Here is a 24266-nt window from a genome sequence, read left to right as displayed (position 1 = left end):
ACGAGAAATTCAGATTTTTATAACTTAGATATTTAGATTTAAAGATCCAGAAATATAGCATTATTTGATATTTTAACTAAAATGTTTTTTCTAAATCAGAGATATTCATCTCTGTGCAGTATACAGTAATACTTCTTTTATACTTCTGAAGACACACCTTTTTATTCGCGCGGGGCTGGCTTGAATTGAATTTTAATCTTAAATTTTGTAAATTTGATTAATTTTAAATGGGGTTTTTAGTTCACAGCATATTTTAATTTTTTCAGGCTAATTTAAAATAAGTTTTTTAAATGCATTTTAACTTGTACATTGTATGTTTTTATCTTGCCTGTACACCGCCCTGAGTCCTTCGGGAGAAGGGCTGTATAAAAATCAAATAAATAAAATAAATAATAAATAAATAAATAAAAGCAACTATAAAATTTATATTGGTTTTAGTATTTTTAACTTTTTGTTTAGTTCCATACTTATTTATTTGCATTCTGCTTCAAAAACTTCCAGCAGTCATCAAAAAACAATATAAAACAAGCATGTATAAACTAAACAATCTAAAACATCATGTATAAATTAAAATTATTATTTCTTCATTCTTTGTGTTATCCATTGATAATGACCACTAGCGCTCCTATTTACTAGAAAATGTAAAACAGAGATATAACTTTGAAATACTATTAAGCAACATAACTGATTTCTATCTGGCAGTTTCTAATGTACGAAAGGGACACATTTATGTATCATTGTAAAAGTTCTAGATATTGATTAATTTTAATAGCCATAGTGGAGAGAATGAGAAAAAAAAACCTTGCTCAATGTACATAGATCGTTGAGCCGGCTTCTTCAGACACTTCCACTTGACACCGATGCCTACTGGGATCATTAGTGGACTTTGTCAAGCTGAATCCAGCCACCATGATGATATCCTATTGAAAACAAATATATATATATATATAGCCAATTAGCATGTTACTATATCTGTCACTATTGTTATACCATTTATATCACATCTTTTATCCCTACTTTTTAAAAATGATAAAAAAAGATGCTGATAATAAGAGCATAGTGGTGCAGTGGTTAGAATGTATATTGCAGGCAAACTCTGCTCACTGCCAGGAGTTTGATCCTGACCAGCTCAAGCTTGACTCAGCCTCCCATCTTTCTGAGGTCAGTAAAATGAGAACTCAAGATTGTTGGGGGCAATATGCTGGCTCTGTAAACAGCTTAGAGCAGGGGTGTCAAATTCACGTCATCATGGTGACGTCATGTGACGTCTCGGGACTTTTTCCCCCTTTGCTAAACTGGGTGTGGCCAGCACATGACGCATCCGGCCCATGGGCTGGGAGTTTGACAGCCCTGGCTTAGAAAGTGCTGTAAAGTGCTATGAAGCAGTATATGAGTCTAAATACTAGTGCTATTGCTATAATTTTGAAAAATGCTAAAATGAATAAAATGAGACAGAACCTAACTGCCCATTTTAAGATGAATCATGTCTTCATATATTGCAATATTTAACAAAGAGAAAATGCATGTTAAAAAACAGGAGCTTTAAATAAATGCAATAACAAAAAAAAATACAATACAAATGAAGGAGAATGGATTGTATAGAAAATAGGTTTGCAGATTATCATTGGTTAAGAAACCTTGATGTAGTAGCAATCTAGTAGAACTGGGTAACAGAAAAACCCAACAGCAGAGATTTGAAGTACAAGTATCAGTCTGAATGATGTCTATATAATTGTAACTACGCATGTTATATATGGGGATTTTAAAATAAAACCCACTTTAACCAAGAAACACATGTAATTTTTTTCATGGTAGGAAAGATATTTAAATGTTTATTTCACATATTTGTTTCTGACTGATATGGTAAGCAAAGTAACCGTTTAAATTAATGAGGAAATAAGGCAAAACAAGTCTAAGCTAAAAAAAAAATCAGATGTAGAAATGTGCAAGTATGAAAGCAATGGGTCACTTAAATAAGATAATTATAAAAACATTAAGTTCTTGAAAAAGTCAGTTATTATCATAATATAAAGATAAAACTAATAGAATGTCCGAAAAAGAAAAAGTGCAAATAAAAAAATTAAAAATGTTTCTTGAAAAAGTCAATTCTTAATAAAAGACCCCTTCACCAGTATCGAACAACTTGCCCGAAGAAGTTGTGAATGCTCCAACAGTGGAAATTTTTAAGAAGATATTGGATAACCATTTTCTGAAGTGGTGTAGGGTTTCCTGCCTAGGCAGGGGGTTGGACTGGAAGACCTCCAAGGTCCCTTCCAAGTCTGTTGTTGTTGTTGTTATTATATATTTTATAAATCAGAATATGAATATAAATACAAATATACACATATATTTTTCAGCCTACATGGTATTAACTCAAAGCCAAATAGTCATAAAGTTAAAAATGTCACTTTATGAAGAGTGACTTTTGTAATGAAGCTTTCTATTACATGCTTTCTAAACAGTATTTTAAATGTCAATAACCTGAAAACTGCCCTGGAGAAATAATACAATAATACTTGCAAATGACGATGAAATGAAGCCAATCTAAGCCAGACTATATTAGCTTGTCAGAATAAGTAACCCAGAAATTTCTTTAAAACTCTCTCTTATGCATACACATACAGAGGCAGAAAAATAAAAAAAAATTCTAATATCTCCAGGGTAGTGACAGAGCTTATTCCAGTGTCAGTACAGTATAAATCATTTTTGATGTTTGACATTAAAAGAGGTTGTAGGTCTGATGGACTTGGAAACAATTTTGTGAAAAAGTATTTACTCCCTTTCAGCTTTTTTGTGTACCTCAGCCATTGAATCTGATGAAAAAAGAAGTGTTTTGTAATTCTTGAAGCCAAAGTAGTGCAACCAGATGCTGAATTTAAAGGGTCAATTACATTTTCACAATGTCATATTGCTTGCAGATGACTTTGTTTATGAAACCAATGAACTGCACTTTGCTGTTATTCGTTCAGAGTGACTTCTAATACTGGGAGGGCGTAAAGTTCTCGTAGCTTTCAATGGAAAAGAAATGCAAATGTTTAGAAAATCCAAAGGGGGAGGTGGATATTTTTTTCACCAAATTGTATGTGCACAAGCCACTGAAAGTGATGAACTCATGCAGAAGTGCCACTGATTTTAATATTATTCAATTACATTTCATTTTCTCAAGATGGGCCCAAGTCAGGAAAAACAACTGGCAAATCATTTACTTTACAAAACAGAAACAAAAAAAAGTATATGTGTGTATGTGTTTCTGCCTTTGAGCCAGACTTGGCTCCTGGCAAGTTCTGCAGTGATCTCAGAGGCTTTCTTGACAAGGTGTTTCAAAGGTAGTTTTTCCTAGTTCTTATGGAGATTAACTAGCCCAAGGTCATCCACTTGGTTTTGTGCCTAAGGCAGGACTAAAACTCACACTTTCCTGGTTTCTAGCCTGCTGCCTTAGTCAAACTGGCTCTTTTTATAAATATAGAATGCATAAAAGTTTGTAGAGATTTTTATCAATTTGCTGTCCAATTCACTTATCTCTTTTTTCTCTTTATTATAGAGGCACTACAGGAAATTCTGAATCCAAAACTGGAATCCACTGTAAATGGAGATGAAATTAAATATAGATAAGAATAGAATAGAATAGAATAGAATAGAATAGAATAGAATAGAATTTGTACTGGCCAAGTGTGATTGGACACACAAGGAATTTGTCTTGGTGCATATGCTCTCAGTGTACATAAAAGAGAAGAAAAGATACACTCATCAAGGTACAACATTTACAACACAATTGATGGTCAATATATCAATATAAATCATAAGGATTGCCAGCAACAAAGTTACAGTCATACAAGGTCATAAGTCATAAAGATATAAATATAAATAATAAATAAATATAATATAATAAATAATAAATATAATATAAATATGTCATAAAGTCATAAGTCATAAAGTCATAAGGCACAGTTAATAGTGCTCACTAACAAAGCCTGCCCGAGAGGTCTAGATATACTGTATTTTTCAGATTATAAAATGCACCTTAGTTTTTGGGGAGGAAAATAAGAAAAAAGCTGATTGACAGGTAGATTGGCCTCTCGGAATACCCCCATTAGCTGTTCCCAGAGATGAATTTTTGCAACAGGTTCCTTGGTTGTGAGCTCTGTGCCTTGCTTTTTTTTCTGTGTCTGAAAGCCTCCGAAACAGAGCTTCAGAAAAAAAGCCTCTGAAGCTCTATTTGGGGGCTTTTTTTCTGAACCCTCATTTTTGATGCTTTTTTCAGCCTCTGAAACCTCCGTTTGAGAAGCTGGGCGGGGCTACATTCGGAGTATAAGGTGCATCCAGATTCTCACCCTCTTTTTGGGGGGGAAAGGTGCGTTTTATATTCTGAAAAATACAGTAACCTTGCTGATGGAATTTAGGAAAGCAATAAAAAAGCAAAGGAATTTCTGAACTTTCAGTTTTTTATGCTTTATGGCTATAAGAAGACAGTCTCCAAGATGGGTAAATCATGCAAGTTTTTAAAGTTGAACTCTTTAAAACCTGCTCTTATATTTATTATGGGCTATGTTACAAACAGTCTTCCAAGAGTACTGGAACACATTAAAAAATAAATAAAAACTAAACAAATGAATAAGAGGGATCTGTTGATCCTTTGAAAGAAGTGTTTTGGAAGATGAGGGAGCACATCTTTTTAGAGAATTGTTTTGCAGTTTCCAAGGCTAAAGTAGGCCTGAAAAAAGATATGAGTGCTTTTAACAATTAGAAAAAAGATCCTTGATAAGCATGTTCTATTTGACCATAAATCCATACATGATCTCTGTTGAATTGCCACTGAATGCTACTAGATGTCAATAAGTACAGAAGCAGCTGCTACAATTTTAAAACAGGCACATTATTTGGATCACACAATCTCTTTATTTTATCAGTGGACTTGGCTGCCTACATTTTTTCTTTAGAAAAATTCAGTGCTCTTGCTATAGGCTTTAAAGCCTTAATGGCTTTTGACAAGGTTCCTTGAAGAGTCTGCAATTCATTCTATTCATATGAATCTGTGCAACTTTTAAAAATCACCTATTGGAGCCTTTCACAATAGCTGTTGCTTAAGCCATTAGTGACTTTCTATTCATACTTTCTTAGCATTAGCAGTCCATTCCATTCTATACTTTGTCACTTTGTTCTGAATCTATATTCCTTCAAAAACTACCAATTTATTTTTTTCCAAATGAGTATTTGCCTCTGCTGTTTCTTAAGCTGCTTTATTGACAGTCAACTTTGTTTTTGTTAATTTTAATCTTTTTTCACCCATTTGGGGACACTTATAGAAGGATTGAATTAGAGTTTGCAAAGTAGATTTTCTCTCCACTTCCATACCTCACAGATATAATTTTTATATAAATGTATATATTGAAAATATTTATACTGTATCTATAAATTGCTAGTACCAGATGGATGCATCAAAGGAATTACTAGGAATCAAACACAATAAGGGCCGTGATAGCTCAGGCTGGTAAGAAGCCTGTTATTAGAACACAGCAGCCTGCAATTACTGCAGGTTCAAGCCCGGCCCAAGGTTGACTCAGCCTTCCATCCTTTATAAGGTAGGTAAAATGAGGACCCAGATTGTTGGGGGGCAATAAGTTGACTTTGTAAATATACAAATAGAATGAGACTATTGCCTTATACACTGTAAGCCGCCCTGAGTCTTCGGAGAAGGGCGGGATATAAATGTAAATAAAAAAAAAAATTCAAAATCATTTCATGTTCTTATTCTTAATAGTAGGTTACACAGAATTTAATATATTCTGCTTTTTCAATAGTATGATTCTAATTTTGTAAAGGGACGTGGTGGCTCAGTGGCTAAGACGCTGAGCTTGTTGATCGAAAGTTGGCAGTTCAGCAGTTTGAATCCCTAGTGCCGCGTAATGGGGTGAGCTCCTATTACTTGTCCCAACTTCTGCCAACTTAGCAGTTCGAAAGCATGTATAAAATGCAAGTAGAAAAATAGGGACCACCTTTGGTGGGAAGGTAACAGCGTTCCATGCGCCTTTGGCATTTAGTCAAACCGGCCACATGAGGACAGAGACGTCTTCGGACAGCGCTGGCTGTTCGGCTTTGAGATGAGCACCACCCTCTAGAGTCAGGAACGACTAGCACATAAGTGTGAAGGGAACCTTTACTTAATTTTGTACAAACAAGATTAATCTGCTTAGGTAGTTGATGAGGAAATTGATAAGGGCCTTATTGATCCTGTAACTTCTTTATCATCACTTCTTTACCCTCCTACCATCGGGAAGGAGATATAGAAGTATAGCCAGCCGCACAAACAGGCTGAAAAACAGTTTTTATCTGGGCTTCAATCTCATTGTACATATGTTGTGCACTGACAATAAAGATTTGAATTTGAATTGAATTGAACTGAACTTTCATAAAAGTGCACCTGGATAGCAGAAATTATTCTATCAACTGTCTGTTCTACAAAAGCAACATATGGTTGGATTTCAGGATATTGAGATAATTTGTTGCTCAGGTTGACATATAGCATGAAATCTTGTCTTAAAAATAATAGAAGAATTTTTCCTGTTTTTGGTATAGAATAGCCCATGTTTTCTTACATATGAAAGAAATTCTGTGAGCTGGACAACTTCATTAGATCTAACATATTCATTTTTAAGACATCCACCTGCTCACTTATAGCCAAGAGAAATGGTACTGGATTACAGTGGTCTGTCTAAAAAACATGTCTGCAAAAATCATAAATGTGAATGGTTGTAAGACCATTAGAAGCCAACTGAAAGAGTAAGAAATTTTTTTAACTGCAGATGGTCTTCTAAATATTCATCATACTACCATGCAAAAAAGATGAGGCACAAAGAAGAAAACCAGCAAGAAATCTGTGGAAAATGACAATGAACATTGATTAATAAATTAAAATAAAGATACATAAGTAGGTACATACATCACATGTATCAATTGAGTAAAATAGAAATACAATCTATATTAATATTACTAACAAGAAAAATAAAATCCCTTACCCCTTGTTGGACAACTTTGGCACAATCTTCTGCCAGTTTCCCAAATATTAAAATATAGATGCTGCTATTCCTGGAAGATGAGTTTTCTGATTCTGATTCTGAAAATATAAATATCACAGTCTCACTATTTCAATATGTCTAAATACAACAACAACAGCTCCTGCTCCCACATTTGCCAATATTATGACTAAGCATATTAGATTATTTATCATCCGAGTGTGAAGGAAAGCCTGGTCCTTTAAGAAGAAAATACTTCTTTATATGCAGTAGTTCCCTGAACATTTTAGTAGGAAAGAATGCTTAAATAATTTACTGTCCTCCAAATCATTCTATAAGCAAAATTATGGGCATCTTGTTTCACTTTACAGGTAGGCATGGTGAACAAATACTAAAAAGCAAGATTCATAGTTTGGAAAGTTTTTGTTCTCAAATCACATATTTACATTATTTACACTGCATAATAGAACTTGCACCCATTCCCTCAGGAACTATATAAATGTTCGGTGATCATTCACTGCTGTTGTATTTTGAATCTCTCACCCACATCATCCATGTTGAATATGCATCTTGTTTCATAAACCTAACCAAGAATATAATCATGACAATCATGACTCATTGTGCTGAAATACCTTGAAGTACTATCTTGAAGAAAGGTGTCCCATTTCCAAGATTAATCAATTGATAGGACGTAACAAATGATCCCTAAAACAGAGAAAAATACCCTGATTAATACATTTTGAAACTTTATAAATATCAACCATATTCAGAACTTAAAACTATACCTTTAAACAATATTATCTCCCACATCCCTTTGAAACATTTCTAGAATACTGAAGAGATTCAGGGGATTTTATAAAGGCAGAGGAATTAAGAGTGTTCCTAAAATATAAATATAAGACAAATGCAACCTGGCAAAACAACATCATCACTTCTCTGCCACAAGCAATACTCAGAGGAACTCAATACACAGACTTCAGAGGATAATTAGAACTGCAGAAAAAATAATTGCTACCAACCTGCCTTCCATTGAGGACCTGTATACTGCACGAATCAAGAAGAGGGCCGTGAAAATATTTGCAGATCCCTCGCATCCTGGACATAAACTGTTTCAACTCCTACCCTCAAAACGACGCTATAGAGCACTGCACACCAGAACAACTAGACACAAGAACAGTTTTTTCTTGAAGGCCATCACTCTGCTAAACAAATAATTCCCTCAACACTGTCAGACTATTTACTGAATCTGCACTACTATTAATCGTTTCATAGTTCCCATCACCAATCTCTTTCCACTTATGACTGTATGACTATAACTTGTTGCTGGCAATCCTTATGATTTATATTGATATATTGATCATCAATTGTGTTGTAAATGTTGTACCTTGATGAACGTATCTTTTCTTTTATGTACACTGAGAGTATATGCACCAAGACAAATTCCTTGTGTGTCCAATCACACTTGGCCAATAAAAATTCTATTCTATTCTAATACAGTTAAATAAAATAATTTTCATTTCTCTTCAAGCCAGCAATAAGTATTATGATTGGGATGATGACGACAATTCAGGCTACAATCCTAACTTTACTAACCTTGTAATAGGTGTCAATGAATTTAGTGGAACTTATTTCTGAGCAGACATAGAACTATGTTGCTGGCCATTTTGAAAGCATTTTGTAAAGCTGACAAAATTGAGTTAAAATATTTTTCTTACAAAACTCCTGTGGCTCTTCCTAATGCTCCTTTTTACTTTGTAGTTCTCAGTTCACCCATTATCAGCAATGAAAAACACATCATCTTTGGCTTAATGTCATGCACGCTGTATATATGAATACCAATGAAGTCTGATTGCATGATTTTTCTGCAGAGGTTTTCCTCAGAATAAACATTAGTATGTAAACAGCAACTGAAATACTTGTTCAACATCAAGGAACAGCAAAGATCCCTAAGAAAGACTGGAATCTGTATATAAAAATGTCAACAACAGGCCCTATGTATTGTTGTATCTTGAATCACATAGTGTATATTCCAAAGCAGAGGTGATATAACATAACGCACCTACTCTTTATATTGGAATAACTATTGCACAACAGAAAATTGCTGACAGACATAGAATTCATTCTATATTGAATAAAAAGAAAAAACCTTCTGATATGGTTTACCAATTAAAAAAAACGGCTAGGAGACTTTATAAAGTATTTTTTAAAAATTCTAATAATTCACCAGATATGTTTTTATTCCAGAACTGTTAGATTTACATTCTAAAGATTTCTCCAGCTGTAATTCTGTATCAGTAAAACAAAGTTGTATATTATATACCCATACATAGAGTAAAATCACCTAGGATTGTGCCTTTAGAAGGAGCCTATGTGTCTTCAGAAAAAGAAATAAAAAACAAAAATAAAAGTTAAAATTAAAACATGAATGCATCATATGGATTCCCATGTGGAAAAGGTTCACTTAAAATCCCTGTTTATTTCTAAATATCTATATATTAGACTTGTAGTTCTTAAACTGAGGTTGATTTGGGCAAATCCTAAGGATGAGAGCAATTTGTAACTCTGTGTTTGCATGTCAAAGATCCAATTTAGAATTGCCAAGTTGCTTGTATAAAATAGTCTAGGTTTGGAATCTTTTTCCCCCCCATCGGAATTGATACTATTCAAGATCAGGAAAAGAGATACCTATTTTAACAGCGACTGGATTTAAACTGAAGCAATGCAAGACAGACACTGTATAAAGAAATCTTCATGTGTGTAGGACTAAAACACACACGAGATTTAACTTTGACTTAACGTAATGCTTATTACAAGAGGGGATAGGCTATCTAGTTATAAGAGAGGAAGGGTATAATCGCCCAGAGATGCTGGGATAGAGATGGTGGCATATAACGTATATTATAGTTGTATGTAAAGTAACCAGATTTTATTTATTTATTTTGTCATAACAATATATGTAGGTATCATACAAAAAGATTATGTAGTATATAAACACATATATGAGTAAATATAAGGAGGTATAAGCATATATATATATATAGGAAGAAGAAAAGAAAAACAATAGGACAGGAACGGTAGGCACGTTTGTGCGCTTATGCACGCCCCTTATGGTCCTCTTAGGAATGGGGTGAGGTCAATAGTAGAAAGTTTTTGGTTAAAGCTTTTAGGATTATGAGAAGAGACCACAGTCAGGTAAAGTATTCCAAGCACTGATGATTCTGTTACAGAAGTCATATTTTCTGCAATCTAGATTAAAGCGGTTGACATTAAGTTTAAATCTATTAGTTGCTTTAGTATTGTTGCAATTAAAGCTGAAGTAGTCTTTAATAGGAAGGACATTACAATAGATGATTCTGTGAGTTAAACTTAGGTCTTAGATGTTCAGATTGGATTTTTGTCTATTCACTGAGTCCTGCCCAAGATCCTGGAATAGGTAGATATTGTTTTGTAATATTAATTATTAGCATTATTAGTATTATATCCAGAGCTTTGTAATTCCAAAGATGCATCTATCTGCCTAACATTTGGGGTAATGCTTAAAGGACAATCCTTTAACAGCAAGTGGGCTGTTTTAGGAAGACAAATTGCATCCATTTATTTGGGAATCCGTCCCAATGGATTGAATAAACCCATATTTAAAAATAAACATTAAATATATCCCATCCTCCTCGAGCACGTTTTATGTCGGAAAACTAGAGGCAGAGCAACTTTTCTGCAGCCCGTAACTCCACCCGTATTTCAAGGCTGGCATTTGAAATGCTTCTGAAATGCATGAACAGCCTTTACCTGGATGTATTGGTTCGCATAATCGCGCCCCAGCTGCAAATGCTCGAGATCGACTTTCTGTAGGTGGTTGGGCAGAGAATTTTTTACCACCCTAAGGGAACCACTCAATACTTCCAGAGGCATGGCGCTTGATCCGGTCCGGACTCACATTTAACGGGAAAGATGCATAAAGGAACGGGGGGGGGGGAGAAAACGGTCCTTCCCCGGACCGACGCGCCAACCTGCAGCGAAATCCTCTTCCTTTCTCTTACCAAGACGTTCTAGCCCTTCTCACTCTTTCATTTGTGACCCGGAAATTACAGGACAGGAAAGATGCGCATGCGCTCTTGGCGAAATGAAGTTTAGCGAGCGATCTGAATTTGTCCTTTTCGCTATTGGGCGAGCTAATGAAGAATGTTTAGCACCGCAGTCTTTCTTCCTTCGCTTCGCTGCTCAGTGCGTAAACTTATAGAGATTTATAACCTCTCAGCATAGTAATTATTGCATCTGACCACTGTTTTCTTCAAACTTGCACATTTCTCATATCTTTCTTCTTTCATATCTTCTTCTTTGGTTGCTCTTCTCAATACGTTTAAAGTTATCCGTATCTTTCCTAAATGGGTACAATTTTCCAACTATGGTTTGACAAACTATGGTTTATGCAAAACAGAGAGGAACACTGGTTTATATTCTCCATCAGGAGAAATGTCTAGAGGATCACAGCCTAGTTATTATTACAGTTATTAATACATTACAGATACAACTTCTGTACCTTCCACATAAACTAATTAAAAATCATTTCTGGCCATTAACCCTTGTTTTCCCATTGGAATTTCCCATTGAAATTCTACATCAAGGCTGATTTTAAAGCTTTTTCAGAAAGGCTGCAAAGTCCATTCTATCCCCTATCCTTAATTCCTTACTGGACTATCACAGTCTAATGGTAGCCGAAGTTTACCTGTGAGAAGTGGGTTGAAAATGAGTACCAGGACTTCGTAACATCTGAATGCTGATGCCATTTCATTTGTGATCTCTTTTTTTTATTATTTTATTTTGTCACAACAGTATATATAAGCATAAGCATGAAACAACTATGCAACATATAAGCGTATATATAACGAAAGGAAACAATAGGACAGGAACAGTAGGCACTTTTGTGCTCTTATGCACGCCCCTTATGTACTCTTATGCACGCCCCTTAATCTCTTGATCTTTAGCTGATTTCTCTCTGGTTTCACATAGAATTTTTAAGAAAATGAAGACTATTGTGGAATGGTAAAGCAGTTTATAATAATCTTGAGATGAAACACAAATTATCTCCATTATTTTCTTAAGGTGCTCCTAGACAAGTCTTTTTGTTGGACAATCCTAATGTCACTCAACATCTGGGATGAATCTGGACTGTTACTGTTCAGAAGTTAAGTGACACTGGCTTCCCCATTGACTTTGCTTATCAGAAGGTCACAAAAGGTGGCCACATGATTCTGAGACACTGCAACTATCATAAATACATGCCAGCTGCCAAACATCTGAATATTGATCACATGACCACCGGGGAATTCTGCAATGGTCATAAATGTGAAAAACTTATGTAAGTCACTATTTTCAGTGCTGTTTAGTAACCACTAAACAAATGGTTGTAAATTGAAGGATATCTAGCTAGCATTTTTTAATGTGCATTTGTTAGAATTGTTAGAACTATTATTAAAACTTAACACCTGGCAATTCTGGAAAAAAATACACAGTGTATGATTTAGATGAATGAGAATTTAAAACTTGATCTCAGATATGTTTCAACACAGAAACTATTTTAAGGATAAAGAGCTCATATATTGGATAATATCTCATATATTATCCAAGGAAGATCCCTTCCAGCTTTTTAATAATTTACTTTAGAAATGCAGGCTCCCAAGTCTCAAATTAGCAGAGGCTTTAAGGGATTATTTCTCTCTCCCTTCCAAATGATCTGATTTTAAAAAAAAAGTAATAATGGAGGTAATTCTTGATTTATGACCAGTTGCTTAGCGACTATTTGAAGTTATGATGGACCTCGGAAAAGGGATTTAAAACTAGGATTGATAAGTTAAATATCCAGGCACCACCCATGGTCACATGACCGTATTTTGAGCACTCAACAACTGACTTGCATTTACAGCAATCTGCAATGGTCTATAGTCATACGACTGCAATTTTACTCCCACCCCCAGAAACAGGTATTTACTTCTGGTTTCTGAAAACAATGGGTTTGGGCCCTTAACAAGCAATAGGTTTGCTTAACAACCATGGTATTTGCTTAATGATCACAATGTTTGCTTTATGACCATTGTGTTCACTTAACAACTGCCACAAAAAGGTTGTAAAATTGGTCACAGTCAAGTGATGACCCACTTTATGACTGTCACAATCTATGATAAAAATTGTGAACTCAGTTATGGTTGGAAGTCAAGGACTTACCTTTAAGAATCTTTTTTACCTTTCCATTTAAACATTTATCTCTTATTCCTTTTATATGGTTAGGCTGCCTCTTTCTAGGGTAGTGTCATGGTCCCGTTGGAACCTGGGTCCAAGGAGGAGGATGAGACGGAGCTAGGGGTGACAGAGGAAGATGGCACGGCCTCTCTGGTCCTGGAGGAACAACTGGAGGAGCAGGATGAGGCAGTCCAAGGTCCCTTTCCAAGGCTGGGAAAGGGTCGCCAGCAACGGAGAGAGGTTGCAGGATGACCAAGCAAGGGGGAGGAGAGAGCAGGCAGCGAACAGAGGGGCAATGGAGCTCTGGTGACAACCAATTACCTCCCTCCCCCGTTTGCATGGAGAATGGAGAGGAGGCAGAGTCAGCACAGGGCGACCTGATGACTCAGGAGGAGAGAGCCCCACCCCTCTTCATAAGGCTTAAAGGAAATAAATAAAGGTTATTCTTTTATAAATTGTAACAAATATAATACCAAAGTGTGAGACTATCTGTTTGCTGTTTTCTGACTATGCAAAGTGACTACAATTGGTAATGTAATCAATTGTGGAGACAATGTATTATGACTTGATAAGAGCTCCCCAGAGACAGAAACTTACGCCTGAGCCAAAAATCCTATCAGGAGACAGGAACATCGGCCCAAGGTGAAAATTATAAGTAAATAAGAAAAGATATCAGAGAATGGACGGAAAGTGCCAAGATGACCCTTAAAGGTGTAAAACAACTAAAAGGACAAAGTGGGTAAGGGGGGAATTTCTTAGGTGTGGCGTGCATTGTGTAGGAGTATAAAATGTGTAGCTTGAAAACTGCTTCTTGCGCTCTTTGAGCTCAATCCAATTGGGAAGAGTCTAAGAGGCCGCGCTTGCAACCACTTTTTTATTTTATTTTATTTTCATATTTTTTTACAATAAATCTTTGATTTTGTTAATCAGACTTGTCTTGGAGTTGTGAGTATCAAATTTGGGTTTTAAATCTCACAGGCTTACCTGGGGAATGAGTTTTAAAGAGATGCTATTGGGAGGGGCACTTGGGAGGAACAAACATTGCCTTTTTCCAGCCTCACATGCTGTTACCAACGTCTTGATACTTTGTTGTGCCTTGCCCTGCTTGCCTTGCTTGCCTGGCCTAGCTATGTGTGCATGTTTGCAGCGACACAGTTCTGCTGCGGGTTGTGCTGCAGTTCCAGTGAACTCTTCCTGTGACAAGGACTCCCTAGACCAAGTTCCCTGAACTGTGGCTATTCTCAGAACTGGGCTGCTCCTCTGGACTCATAGCAGCCAGGAACTATTGGACATGCGTCATTAGAGTTTTGCTCCTGGACTTGCAGTGAATGGTGGGACTTTTGGGGGAAAGTTGGAGCACCAAATGGGAGTTCAGCCTTCATTCCAGCTGTGTTGCTTCTATGCCCAGCCCCAGGTCATCACAGGTAGAGTCTTTTACCAGGGGTGGGTTCTAATTTTTTTTACTACCGGTTCTGTGGGCGTGGCTTGTTTGGTGGGTGTTCTTTCTTTCTTTGTCTCTTTCTCTCTCCCTTCCTCTTTCTTTCTTTCTTTCTTTCTTTCTTTCTTTCTTTCTTTCTTTCTTTCTTTCTTTCTTTCTTTCTTGCTCTCTCTCTCTCCCTCGCTTCCCTTTCTCCTGAAATGCCAGCAAAACCCACCACTTTGCTCCTAAAGTGGTCTAGGGCAGGGGTCTCCAATCTTGGCAACTTTAAGTCTTGTGGACTTCAACTCTCAGAATTCCTCAGCCAGCAAAGCTGGCTTGCCGTTTCTCAGCCTGAGCAACAAAGCCAGCCCCCCCCCCCCCCGGACCTCTGGTTTCCGCAAACCAGTGTGGGTGTCAAGTTGGACATGGGGACACGTGGAAGACAGAGAAGCATGGCTACAGGCTGTGGGGAAGGGAGAAAGGGAGGCAGGCTGGGATGGTGGTGGAGAGCAGGGGCAGCTAGGTAGGCTGTGACTCGCAGGCATACCTGGCAGGCAGATCAGGGCTACTCGGTTGGGGCGCAGTGCTTCAAGCAGGCAAGCTGCAAGCAAGGACCCACAAAGTATAAGTGAGGAGTGACTGGGTGGAGGGGGCGGGGCTAGGCCGAGCGAGCGGAACCGGTTCGGGGGCTTGGCCAGCCAGCAATTACTAGCGGTTCTGCGAACCAGCCCAAATTACCGCTACCGGACCTCCCGAACGGTGAGAACCGGTAGCAACCCACCACTGTCTTTTACCCTCTCTCATTTTTTTCTAGTTGCATTGCAAGTCTAAACTTTCCTTTCTTCTCCATGTTGTACCTGTGTTGCATTTATAGCTCCATACCTTCGATCTTCTGAATTTCATTTCTTGTGTCTCTACTCTTTGGGATAGGCCCCCTTCTTTCCTGAGGTCCCCAGTTCTGATTTCTTTATCAACTTCAAGCTGTCTTCCTACAGTCACTTTATTACTTCCCTTAATCTCTACTCTGTAACACCTGCATGGATTTTTCCAGTTCCCGAAAAAACATCTCAATTAATTTCCTTATTTCTGGCTACTAAAGCAGCTTTAACATTTTTATTATTTTTTATTTGCTCCGGCTGGATTTCATATATTTAGAGGTTCAGTCATTTATGAAATGATCCAGAAATTAATCCTGAAGTGGATAGCCTTTAAAGTGCTGGCTATGCATCCAAATAATTTATATAATGTTCAAGATAGGTTTTTCAAATGGGAATATTTGCAAACAATCCTGAAATTATCAAATTACCTTATCATGAAATTACATCAAATGAACAATGTTTATATTATTAATTAAAAGTTTATGTTATTTTAAAGAGAAGCAATAAGGCTAGCTAGCAAAAATTCTTGCAATAGAATTCAGTTTCATCTGTGACTACTATGATGAACAATAGATGGCGATGTTTGTAAAGAAAGAAAAATGTCATGAGTAATAAAAGGATGAAGGAAAACATCCCATTAAAAGTAGCAGAAATAATTAGTATTTTTAGAATTAGGTTTTAATGTTACCAACCTTTATTATAATTCATTCAGCATTAAGAAGACTCTCAGTGAATTTATTATTTAAAATGGTGTCTTGATTTCAGAGTAGCACTTGACTTTGGGCCACCATTTTATCTTAATATTTTATTAATTGCAGCAAATCTACTTATGGTAATAAGAGTTAAGGGAAGCCTGCACCCAGCAAAGGTTTCTTTCAGTTTTTAAGGCAGCCATTTATGGGCTGTATGTTTAGTGAAAGCATAATCATGGTTACATTACACCCACTAAAACAAGTGGAAAAAGTAAGTTGGATCCAATCCAAGATGTTCATCAAAATGATAAAAAATTGGGGTTACTTATTCTTGCCAGTGTATCTACCTATAAGCAATGGGATCATCAGGCTTTCAACAAATGTTTTCTAATCTCATTTCAGACAAAAAGCAGTGTCATACAAGGTTTTTACTTGAAAGAGAAGCAGGGAAAGAGAGACGATCCAGTTTGGTATAGTGATTAAGGCACCAGGCTAGAAATGAGGAGACTGTGAGTTCTAGTCTTGCCTTAGGCACAAAGCCAATTGGATGAACTTGGCTCAATTGCACTCTTTCCACCATAGGAAAGGGAAGGGCAAACTATCTCTGAAGAAGAAGAAAAAAAACCTACAGGAACTACTGTTGTCCAGGAGTTTGGGTCCAAGATTGCTAGAAATGCACCAAAAGTCATAAAACAATAACAATAATAACAATAACCATTACTGAGGCATTATCTTGACATGGCTATGGGGTTTGTGTGCTCTGAAGAACATGAGAGCTGTATCAAAGATTCAGCCATACTGGACAGGTTTCATCAGATGATATACGGTAAGATGATAGGATGAGACATAATTTACAGAAACCTATACTAAATCAGTTATTGCGTGGCTCAATAAGAACTGTGCTAAGTGTTGAATTTCTAGGCATCTGTTGAAAAATGGACTACAGTGCTCAAGACTGTTGGCTGAGTAACCAGGGTCAACAGCTGCAGAACTACTGGAAGTGACAGTGTTTTCCCATCAGAAATATACAAGGATTGCTAACAAAGATATCATGATATTTTTATTAGTACAAATCAAGTCCAACAAGAAGAGTGTATCTGAAAAAAATGTACCAGTTCTGGAAGAAAAAAACATCCAGATTCAGAAGTAACAGAAGAGAGACTAGCAGATCAATGTTGATTTATAATACAAAGTAAAGTATCTACAGAAGCTGAATTGGAATAACTGCAAAGAACTATCCAGGGCAAAGAAACGCAAGCATGGCCAGAAATAGCTCAAACTGCAAAGGCATACTATGGAAGTCAGCACTAAAGGAAGCCAGTGTAGATACTGAATTGTTTTCACTCCCAAATCAGGTACATTCTCCTCTTGGAAAGAACAAAACCCTATAACAAAAAGAAATTGAAACAAAGAATGAATTGAGAATCGAGAATAGGAAAAAAGCAACAGAATAAGCTTGCCTGCATTGGAGCTCGTTCAAAAGAAACAGCTAGCATAAGGTATGTCAACACTGTAGTATCAAATATAAGTAGCAACTCACTGCAAGAAATAAACTAACTAATATACAGCATGTCTACAGTTATAACTAAATACCTAACTAAATAACAATAATAACAACAACAACTACTACTACTACTACTACTACTACTACTTTACTCAGAATTGCCTAAATACTCAGACCTTACCTTAACATCTCTTAGGTCCTTGGTTAGTACTTGAACTGTTAAGTTTTTACTAGTCCCAGATTGTGACTCTAATTGAAGATTAAATCTATAATTATAATGATAATAATACATTAATAATAATGTATTATTATCATTGTAATAATAATAGTATTATTAACAATAATAATAATACACTGTAATAATACAGTGATTGAAAACAGAGAAAGAATGATCTGTTATTACAGATGAAGTCCAACAAGAAGAGGATATTTGAAATGAATGCACCAGTCCTGGAAAGAACAACATCCAGCATCAGAAATAACAGAACAGAGGCTAGCAAATCAACGTCAATTTATAATACGAAATAAAGTATTCATAGAAGCAGAATTGGAAGAACTGCAAAGGTTTATCCAGGGCAAAGAAATCAAAGCTTTGCCAGAAGTAACTCAGAATGTAGAGACAAACCAGGATGAGTTGCCAAGCAGTTTAACAACAATACTACAAGGAGGTGAAGTTGAAGAGTGGCTAACATCTGGAAAAATCTCCCAGATAATGAAAGCTCCAGAAAAAGAGGCAACTAAGGGCAATTACTTGCTTATCAACAACTTTCTAATTGCTAACTAGTATGGTAGCTAATGCAATCTAACAGCATCTAATTGAAAATAATCTCTTTCCACCTGAGCAAAAATGAAACTGCCCCAGTAGCAGAGGAATAAAAGATCAACTCCTAATTGACAGAATGATTTTGGAAAACTGCAAAAGAAGGAAGACCAACCTGAATGTAGCATGGATTGACTACAAAAAAGGCATTTGACTCTCTGCCACATGACTGGATAATCAAGCGCCTAGAAATAACAAAAGAAATAAAAGAAATAACAAAAGTCAGTAGAAACATCAAAAACTTTGTAAACAATCTTGAACTAAACACACTCACAACCGTAGAAATGGTGGTATAGATTTTAGGAGAAACCCTCCTAGACTACCACCTCTTACAATACTAGACAACACAGTATCAACAGTAGAGACCTTCAAGTTTCTAGGTTATATCATATCTCAAGACTTAAAATGGACACCCAATTTTTTTTACTAAATCGGAAAATGGAGGATGAACAAGTAAATGACACAATGATACAGTGGGCAAAAAACTTTAGATATAACATAGAGTTAGAGAAATGGCAAAACTTATGGGAAAGAAACTACCAATTAACAATGGCAACTTCTTATAAGGAAAACTTACATAAATGTTTTATAATTCTATTCTATTCTATTCTATTCTATTCTATTCTATTCTATTCTATTCTATTCTACAAAGGTTGATAGAACAATGGAAGACACAGTTGCAAGTCAATGGTGAGTGACTGGGTGGGAGAGGTTAATATCAAGAGAGGAATATTTCAAGAAGATTCACTATCACTACCACTATTTGTCCTTCCACTGTTTCACTGCCTACAAGAAAGACCAAATGAAAAAACAGAACAGAGGCATGGGAAGACAAAGCTCTACATGGCCAGTACTTTTTTTTTTAAAAAAAGGGAAAGCAGGTAACAACAAGATCTGGCAATGGCTAAGAACAGGAAAGTTGAAGAAAGAGACTGAGGGACTAATTCTGGTTGCTCAAGACTAAGCCTTAAGGATAAATGCATACAAATCCAGAATTGAGAGAACAGTAACAGACAGTAAGTGCTGCCTATGCAAAAAAGCTAAAAACAACAGTGGACCACCTGGTAAGTGGTTCAAGAAGATAACTACAAACAATGGCATGACAAAGCAGCAACAACGGTGATTCTGGGATGAAATGCTCCTGGTTCGGACTGGATTGCCTGAGTGATGGCAGCGGGTGGTTCGGAAAACTGGTAGCAAAAATCCCTGCCCACCCCCCATGCCCAGCTGAGCTGCACGATCATCAGAGGTTGTTCTTTTTTACTTTTAAAAGCATTTTTTCTTCGGCCGAAAAAATGCTTTTAAAATTTTTTTAAAAGCCTCTGATGATCGTGTGGCTCAGCTGGGTGCTAGCCAAAAAACAGGGGGTGGGGAGTCCATTTTTCCTCCCAGCAGGCTTCCCTGAAGCCTATTGGGAGGAAAAATGGGGTGTGGGGGGTTGTTTTTGAGAGAGAGAGAGAGAGAGAGGAGGCAGGGAAGGAAGGAAGGAAGGAAGGAAGGAAGGAAGGAAGGAAGGAAGGAAGGAAGGAAGGAAGGAAGGAAGGAAGGAAGGAAGGAAGGAAGGAGTACAAACCTGGCACTAGACGCAGCATCAGAAGATAATACAGGGCTGGAAGGTACCTGGAGCAGGACATTGCTAGTGAATTTCTGTCTTTTGATCCCCCCAGTCACATGGTTACATAGCCATGCCCACCCAATCACATGAACCCCCCCACCACCAAGACACGTCCACAGAACCGGTAGCAAAAAAAATTAGATTTCACCCCTGGGTGCATTGGAAGATGTGCAAGAAATATCATTTGCCTGCAAGCAAGAACTGTTGAGACCATAAAATAGAGAATGTCATAGAAAATGAAGACATTAAATTGCTCTGGGACTTTAGAATTCAAACTGACAGGAAACTGTCACATAGCACCCCAGACTTAACAATTGTCAATAAAAAATACAAAAAAGTCTGGATAGTGGATGTGGCAGTGCCTAGAGTCAGCAGAATAGAAAAGAAAGAATTGGAGAAGATAACAAAATGCAAAGACCTACAAATAGTAAAATGACTGTGGAAAAGGCAAGCAAAGGTAGCACCAAAAGTAATAGGAACCTTGGGTGCAATCCCAAAACAACTGGAATGAATCCCCAAAATGAAATGTGAGCGCCCCCCATGCATGTCCCCCACCCCCCACACATGCGCCCTACCCCCCGCACATGCGCCCTGCCCCCATGCATGCACAGCAGAGACCTGAAGACCAACTGGCCGGTGGGAGGCACACGTACATGCGCAGTCAAGCTGGGCTGGGGTGATGACTGGCGTGCCCGCAGAGAAGGCTCTGCGTGCCACGTGTGGTACACGTGCCATAGGTTTGCCATCACGGCCCTATAGCATCGTCTTGAGGTAAGAAGTTGAAACAGTTTATGTCCAGGATGTGAGAGGTCTGTAGATATTTTCACAGCCTTCTTTCTGGCTTGTGCAATATTCAGGTCCTCAATGGAAGGCAGGTTGGTAGCAATTGTTTTTTCTGCAGTTCTAATTATCCGTTGAAGTCTGTGTCTGTCTTGTTTGGTTGGAGTGCCAAACCAGACAATAATAGAGGTGCAGATGACAGAGCCAATAATTTCTTTGTAGAAATGTATAAATGTCATTTTTTTTCTTGAATGTCCAAGTAAAAGAAAGATATATTTAATATAAAAAGGCAAAAATACTTGTAGGTGGGTTTTTTTTTGTTTTTTTTAAAGGATTATGGAAATTATGCTTAGAACAGAGTAGAGAAAGAAAGAAATTCTGATTCTTCGGCAATAAGAAAATCTTAGAGAGGTTTTGATCCTTGATTAACTTATAGCTGGCTGACTGAACAATATTAAAATGATGTTATGAAACATAAATAGATACCAATATTCTAAGTACAAAGAATAATTTGGGTCCCTGGATGGTATTACAATTAACTGGGGTTTATCCTGGGATTGGAAATATTTCAAAATTGAGCTATTTATTTCCAGGAAGTAAAAAAGTTTCTCAGATTAGCAAAACAAAGGAGTGATATAAATCTAGCCATAGTTTAGCTAAGATTCCTCCGCAGTCCTTTATATTTTTAGTATGAAGCACTTTTCCAGATCTCTGTTTCTCCTGCTTTCTTGTGGGATAGGAGAATTGTTTACTGAGACCAATAAAATAAAAATCTTCAATAAAATAAAAGTATAGGTACGTACGCACACACAATCAATTTGACTTAGCTCTTGTATTATAATGTCTTCATAAATGGAATATTCTGAAGGATTCATTTCTGCAGTCCTTAGAACAATCCTTAATGCCAAGTGTTTTTTCCTAGCAGAAAAAACAAGAGGAAACAAGATCTCTGCAGTTGCAAACTCAGACCAAAGGATGGGACTTTATGGATTTCAACATTATCAACAAGTTCTTCATGAGAGGTTTGCATTTGTTTTCTCTTGTCCTGTGTGTGTGTTCGGGTATAAAATATATATTATTCCAAGACTTATGTTTATTCCCACACAAGTTCCACTTAACCCAATAGTATGTTAAAACGGAAAATCTGTGAGTGGGCATCATAAATGATATCAAATCAATATGGGACAGGGACTATAATATTGAATTGGGACCAAGAAGGTCCCAATTCAATATTACATGGTGATATATCTCACAGACCAGCCTTATATGGGCTGAGAGATATATCACCATTGTATGGATGACTATCTCTCAGTCCAGCCTATCTCACAGTTTGTTGTTGGAATGGTAAAATATGACAAAAGATGCCATCTTTAACTTCTGAGAGATTCTTAAGAACATCTTAGACATACTATCTTTCAAATCTTGAAAAGAAAAAATAATTGCTACCACCCTGCCTTTCATTGAGGACCTGTATACTGCATGAATCAAGAAGAGGGCCGTGAAAATATTTACAGACCCCTCGCATCCTGGACATAAACTGTTTCAACTCCTACCCTCAAAACGACGCTATAGAGCACTGCACACCAGAACAACTAGACACAAGAACAGTTTTTTCCCGAAGGCCATCACTCTGCTAAACAAATAATTCCCTCAACACTGTCAAAATATTTACTGAATCTGCACTATTATTAATCTTCTCATCGTTCCCATCACCAATCTCTTTCCACTTATGACTGTATGACTGTAACTTTGTTGCTGGCAATCCTTATGATTTATATTGATATATTGACCATCAATTGTGTTGTAAATGTTGTACCTTGATGAACGTATCTTTTCTTTTATGTACACTGAGAGCATATGCACCAAGACAAATTCCTTGTGTGTCCAATCACACTTGGCCAATAAAAAATTCTATTCTATTCTATTCTATTCTATTCTATTCTATTCTATTCTATTCTATGACAGGACATAATTCTAAGCAATTAATAACATAATTTTTAATTTTCAAAGGCTTTGTTTAAGTAATCTTTTAAAAGTAAATTGCTTGGTAAACAGAATGTTCTTTTTCTGATGTTCTAGGATGTTCCCAAGTGCTTATCTTTATCTACAAATTTTCCGCAGTTGTTCTGCAGAATCTCAATTTTATAAATGGTATTTTCTGTAACAACAGCATGGAGATTCTGAATCTCATATTATAAAAATGGCAATGATGGGTACAAGCTTTAGCGTATTTATTACAGGCTGAACTTCACTGAACAAAACAAGATTTCCAACTGGGAAGATAAGCATAGGATTATGCTTTAAGTACTCTTTATTTATATCTTGTATAATTATGCTAGAAATAGAGGGAAGACTGAAAACACAAAAACCAGGTGATTCATTGTTGAAGTTAACTGCAAAGTTTTATAGGGCAAAGTATGACATTTACTGCATAGAATACATCAAAATGTTGTATTTAACATTCAAAAAAGGAATTAATACATTTGGGCTATGGTGGAAAATTGTGAACTGCTCACCTAATATATAAACACAATCCATATTCTTACAAGAATTAACATTTAGAAAAGTTGAAAAGTAGAATATATCTATGGAATATATCTATCTAAGTATCTATGGTCAACCAAGCACACTACCATTCCATTTATTTTGATACGCTTTAAAAGATAAGTGAAAAGATTTTTATATTAAAAAAGATTCTATCAGTTAGAATCAGTTGTGGAAATATTTTATTAAACAACTTCAAGTGTCTATGGATTTTCTCAGTCATCCAGGTCATGATTTTCTTAAAGGTGCTTTTTCAAAAGGCAACTGGCTTCATTTTTTCCTTGAAGACATTTCTCTTCTCAGCCAAGAAGCTTATTCAGTTCTGAATAAGGTTGAGAAATGAAATGTCTCCAAGGAAGAAAAACAAACAAACTCCATTTGCCTTTTGGAAAAGCAACTTTGGGACAACTTCATTCCAGAATACCTTCAGCCTATTCACCGTCTTCCTTCTTCTAAGAGTACACGACATAAAATGTTAAATAGTGAAGGGATCCATTCTTAAAAGTATATGTATGCTCTTAATGAAAAATAAGCATTGAAAGGCTAGATCTGGAATCAAATATTTCAGAGATCACAGCTAATTAGCTCTTCAAAGAAGAATGCTTCAGGCCAAGGGACAATGAATATCTATAGTTGTCAAATACCATAGTGGCCTGGTTGAACTTAAGAAATTATGCCTCATATTAATTTTGTTCCAAATTTTGTTCCAAAAAGTTTATTGTTGTGGATTTTTATATTTTGAATTCTATAACATTGATTTGGAAACTAA

At 36.5% G+C, this 24266-nt stretch overlaps 1 protein-coding gene and 1 long non-coding RNA gene across 5 annotated transcripts in view; one reads left to right on the top strand and one right to left on the bottom strand.

Moving 5' to 3' along the window:
- POT1 (protection of telomeres 1) overlaps nucleotides 1-10988 on the bottom strand; it is a 59524-nt gene extending 48536 nt beyond the window's left edge. For 3 of the 4 annotated variants that reach the window (XM_058190926.1, XM_058190927.1, XM_058190929.1), the window contains exons 1-4: nucleotides 10797-10988; nucleotides 7643-7715; nucleotides 7014-7111; nucleotides 816-920 (exon numbers count right to left, since the gene is read on the bottom strand). In XM_058190926.1, the coding sequence (XP_058046909.1) occupies nucleotides 816-920; nucleotides 7014-7111; nucleotides 7643-7715; nucleotides 10797-10919 (399 nt within the window). In that variant the 5' untranslated portion in view covers nucleotides 10920-10988. Of the gene's footprint in view, nucleotides 1-801; nucleotides 921-7013; nucleotides 7112-7642; nucleotides 7716-10796 lie in introns of those variants that run through there. The other variant, XM_058190930.1, reaches the window with a different exon arrangement.
- A 151-nt stretch (nucleotides 10989-11139) lies between these two features.
- On the top strand, nucleotides 11140-14098 carry LOC131202362 (uncharacterized). The gene is made up of 3 exons (XR_009156138.1): nucleotides 11140-11231; nucleotides 12111-12366; nucleotides 13293-14098. It is a non-coding gene; the product is annotated as an uncharacterized LOC131202362 (long non-coding RNA).
- Nucleotides 14099-24266: the final 10168 nt, after the last annotated feature.

This window comes from Ahaetulla prasina, chromosome 7 (genome assembly GCF_028640845.1).
Source record: "Ahaetulla prasina isolate Xishuangbanna chromosome 7, ASM2864084v1, whole genome shotgun sequence".
NCBI lineage: Eukaryota > Metazoa > Chordata > Lepidosauria > Squamata > Colubridae > Ahaetulla > Ahaetulla prasina.
The sequence above is the reverse complement of the archived record's forward strand: the minus strand, read 5'-3'. Positions and strand labels throughout refer to the sequence as shown.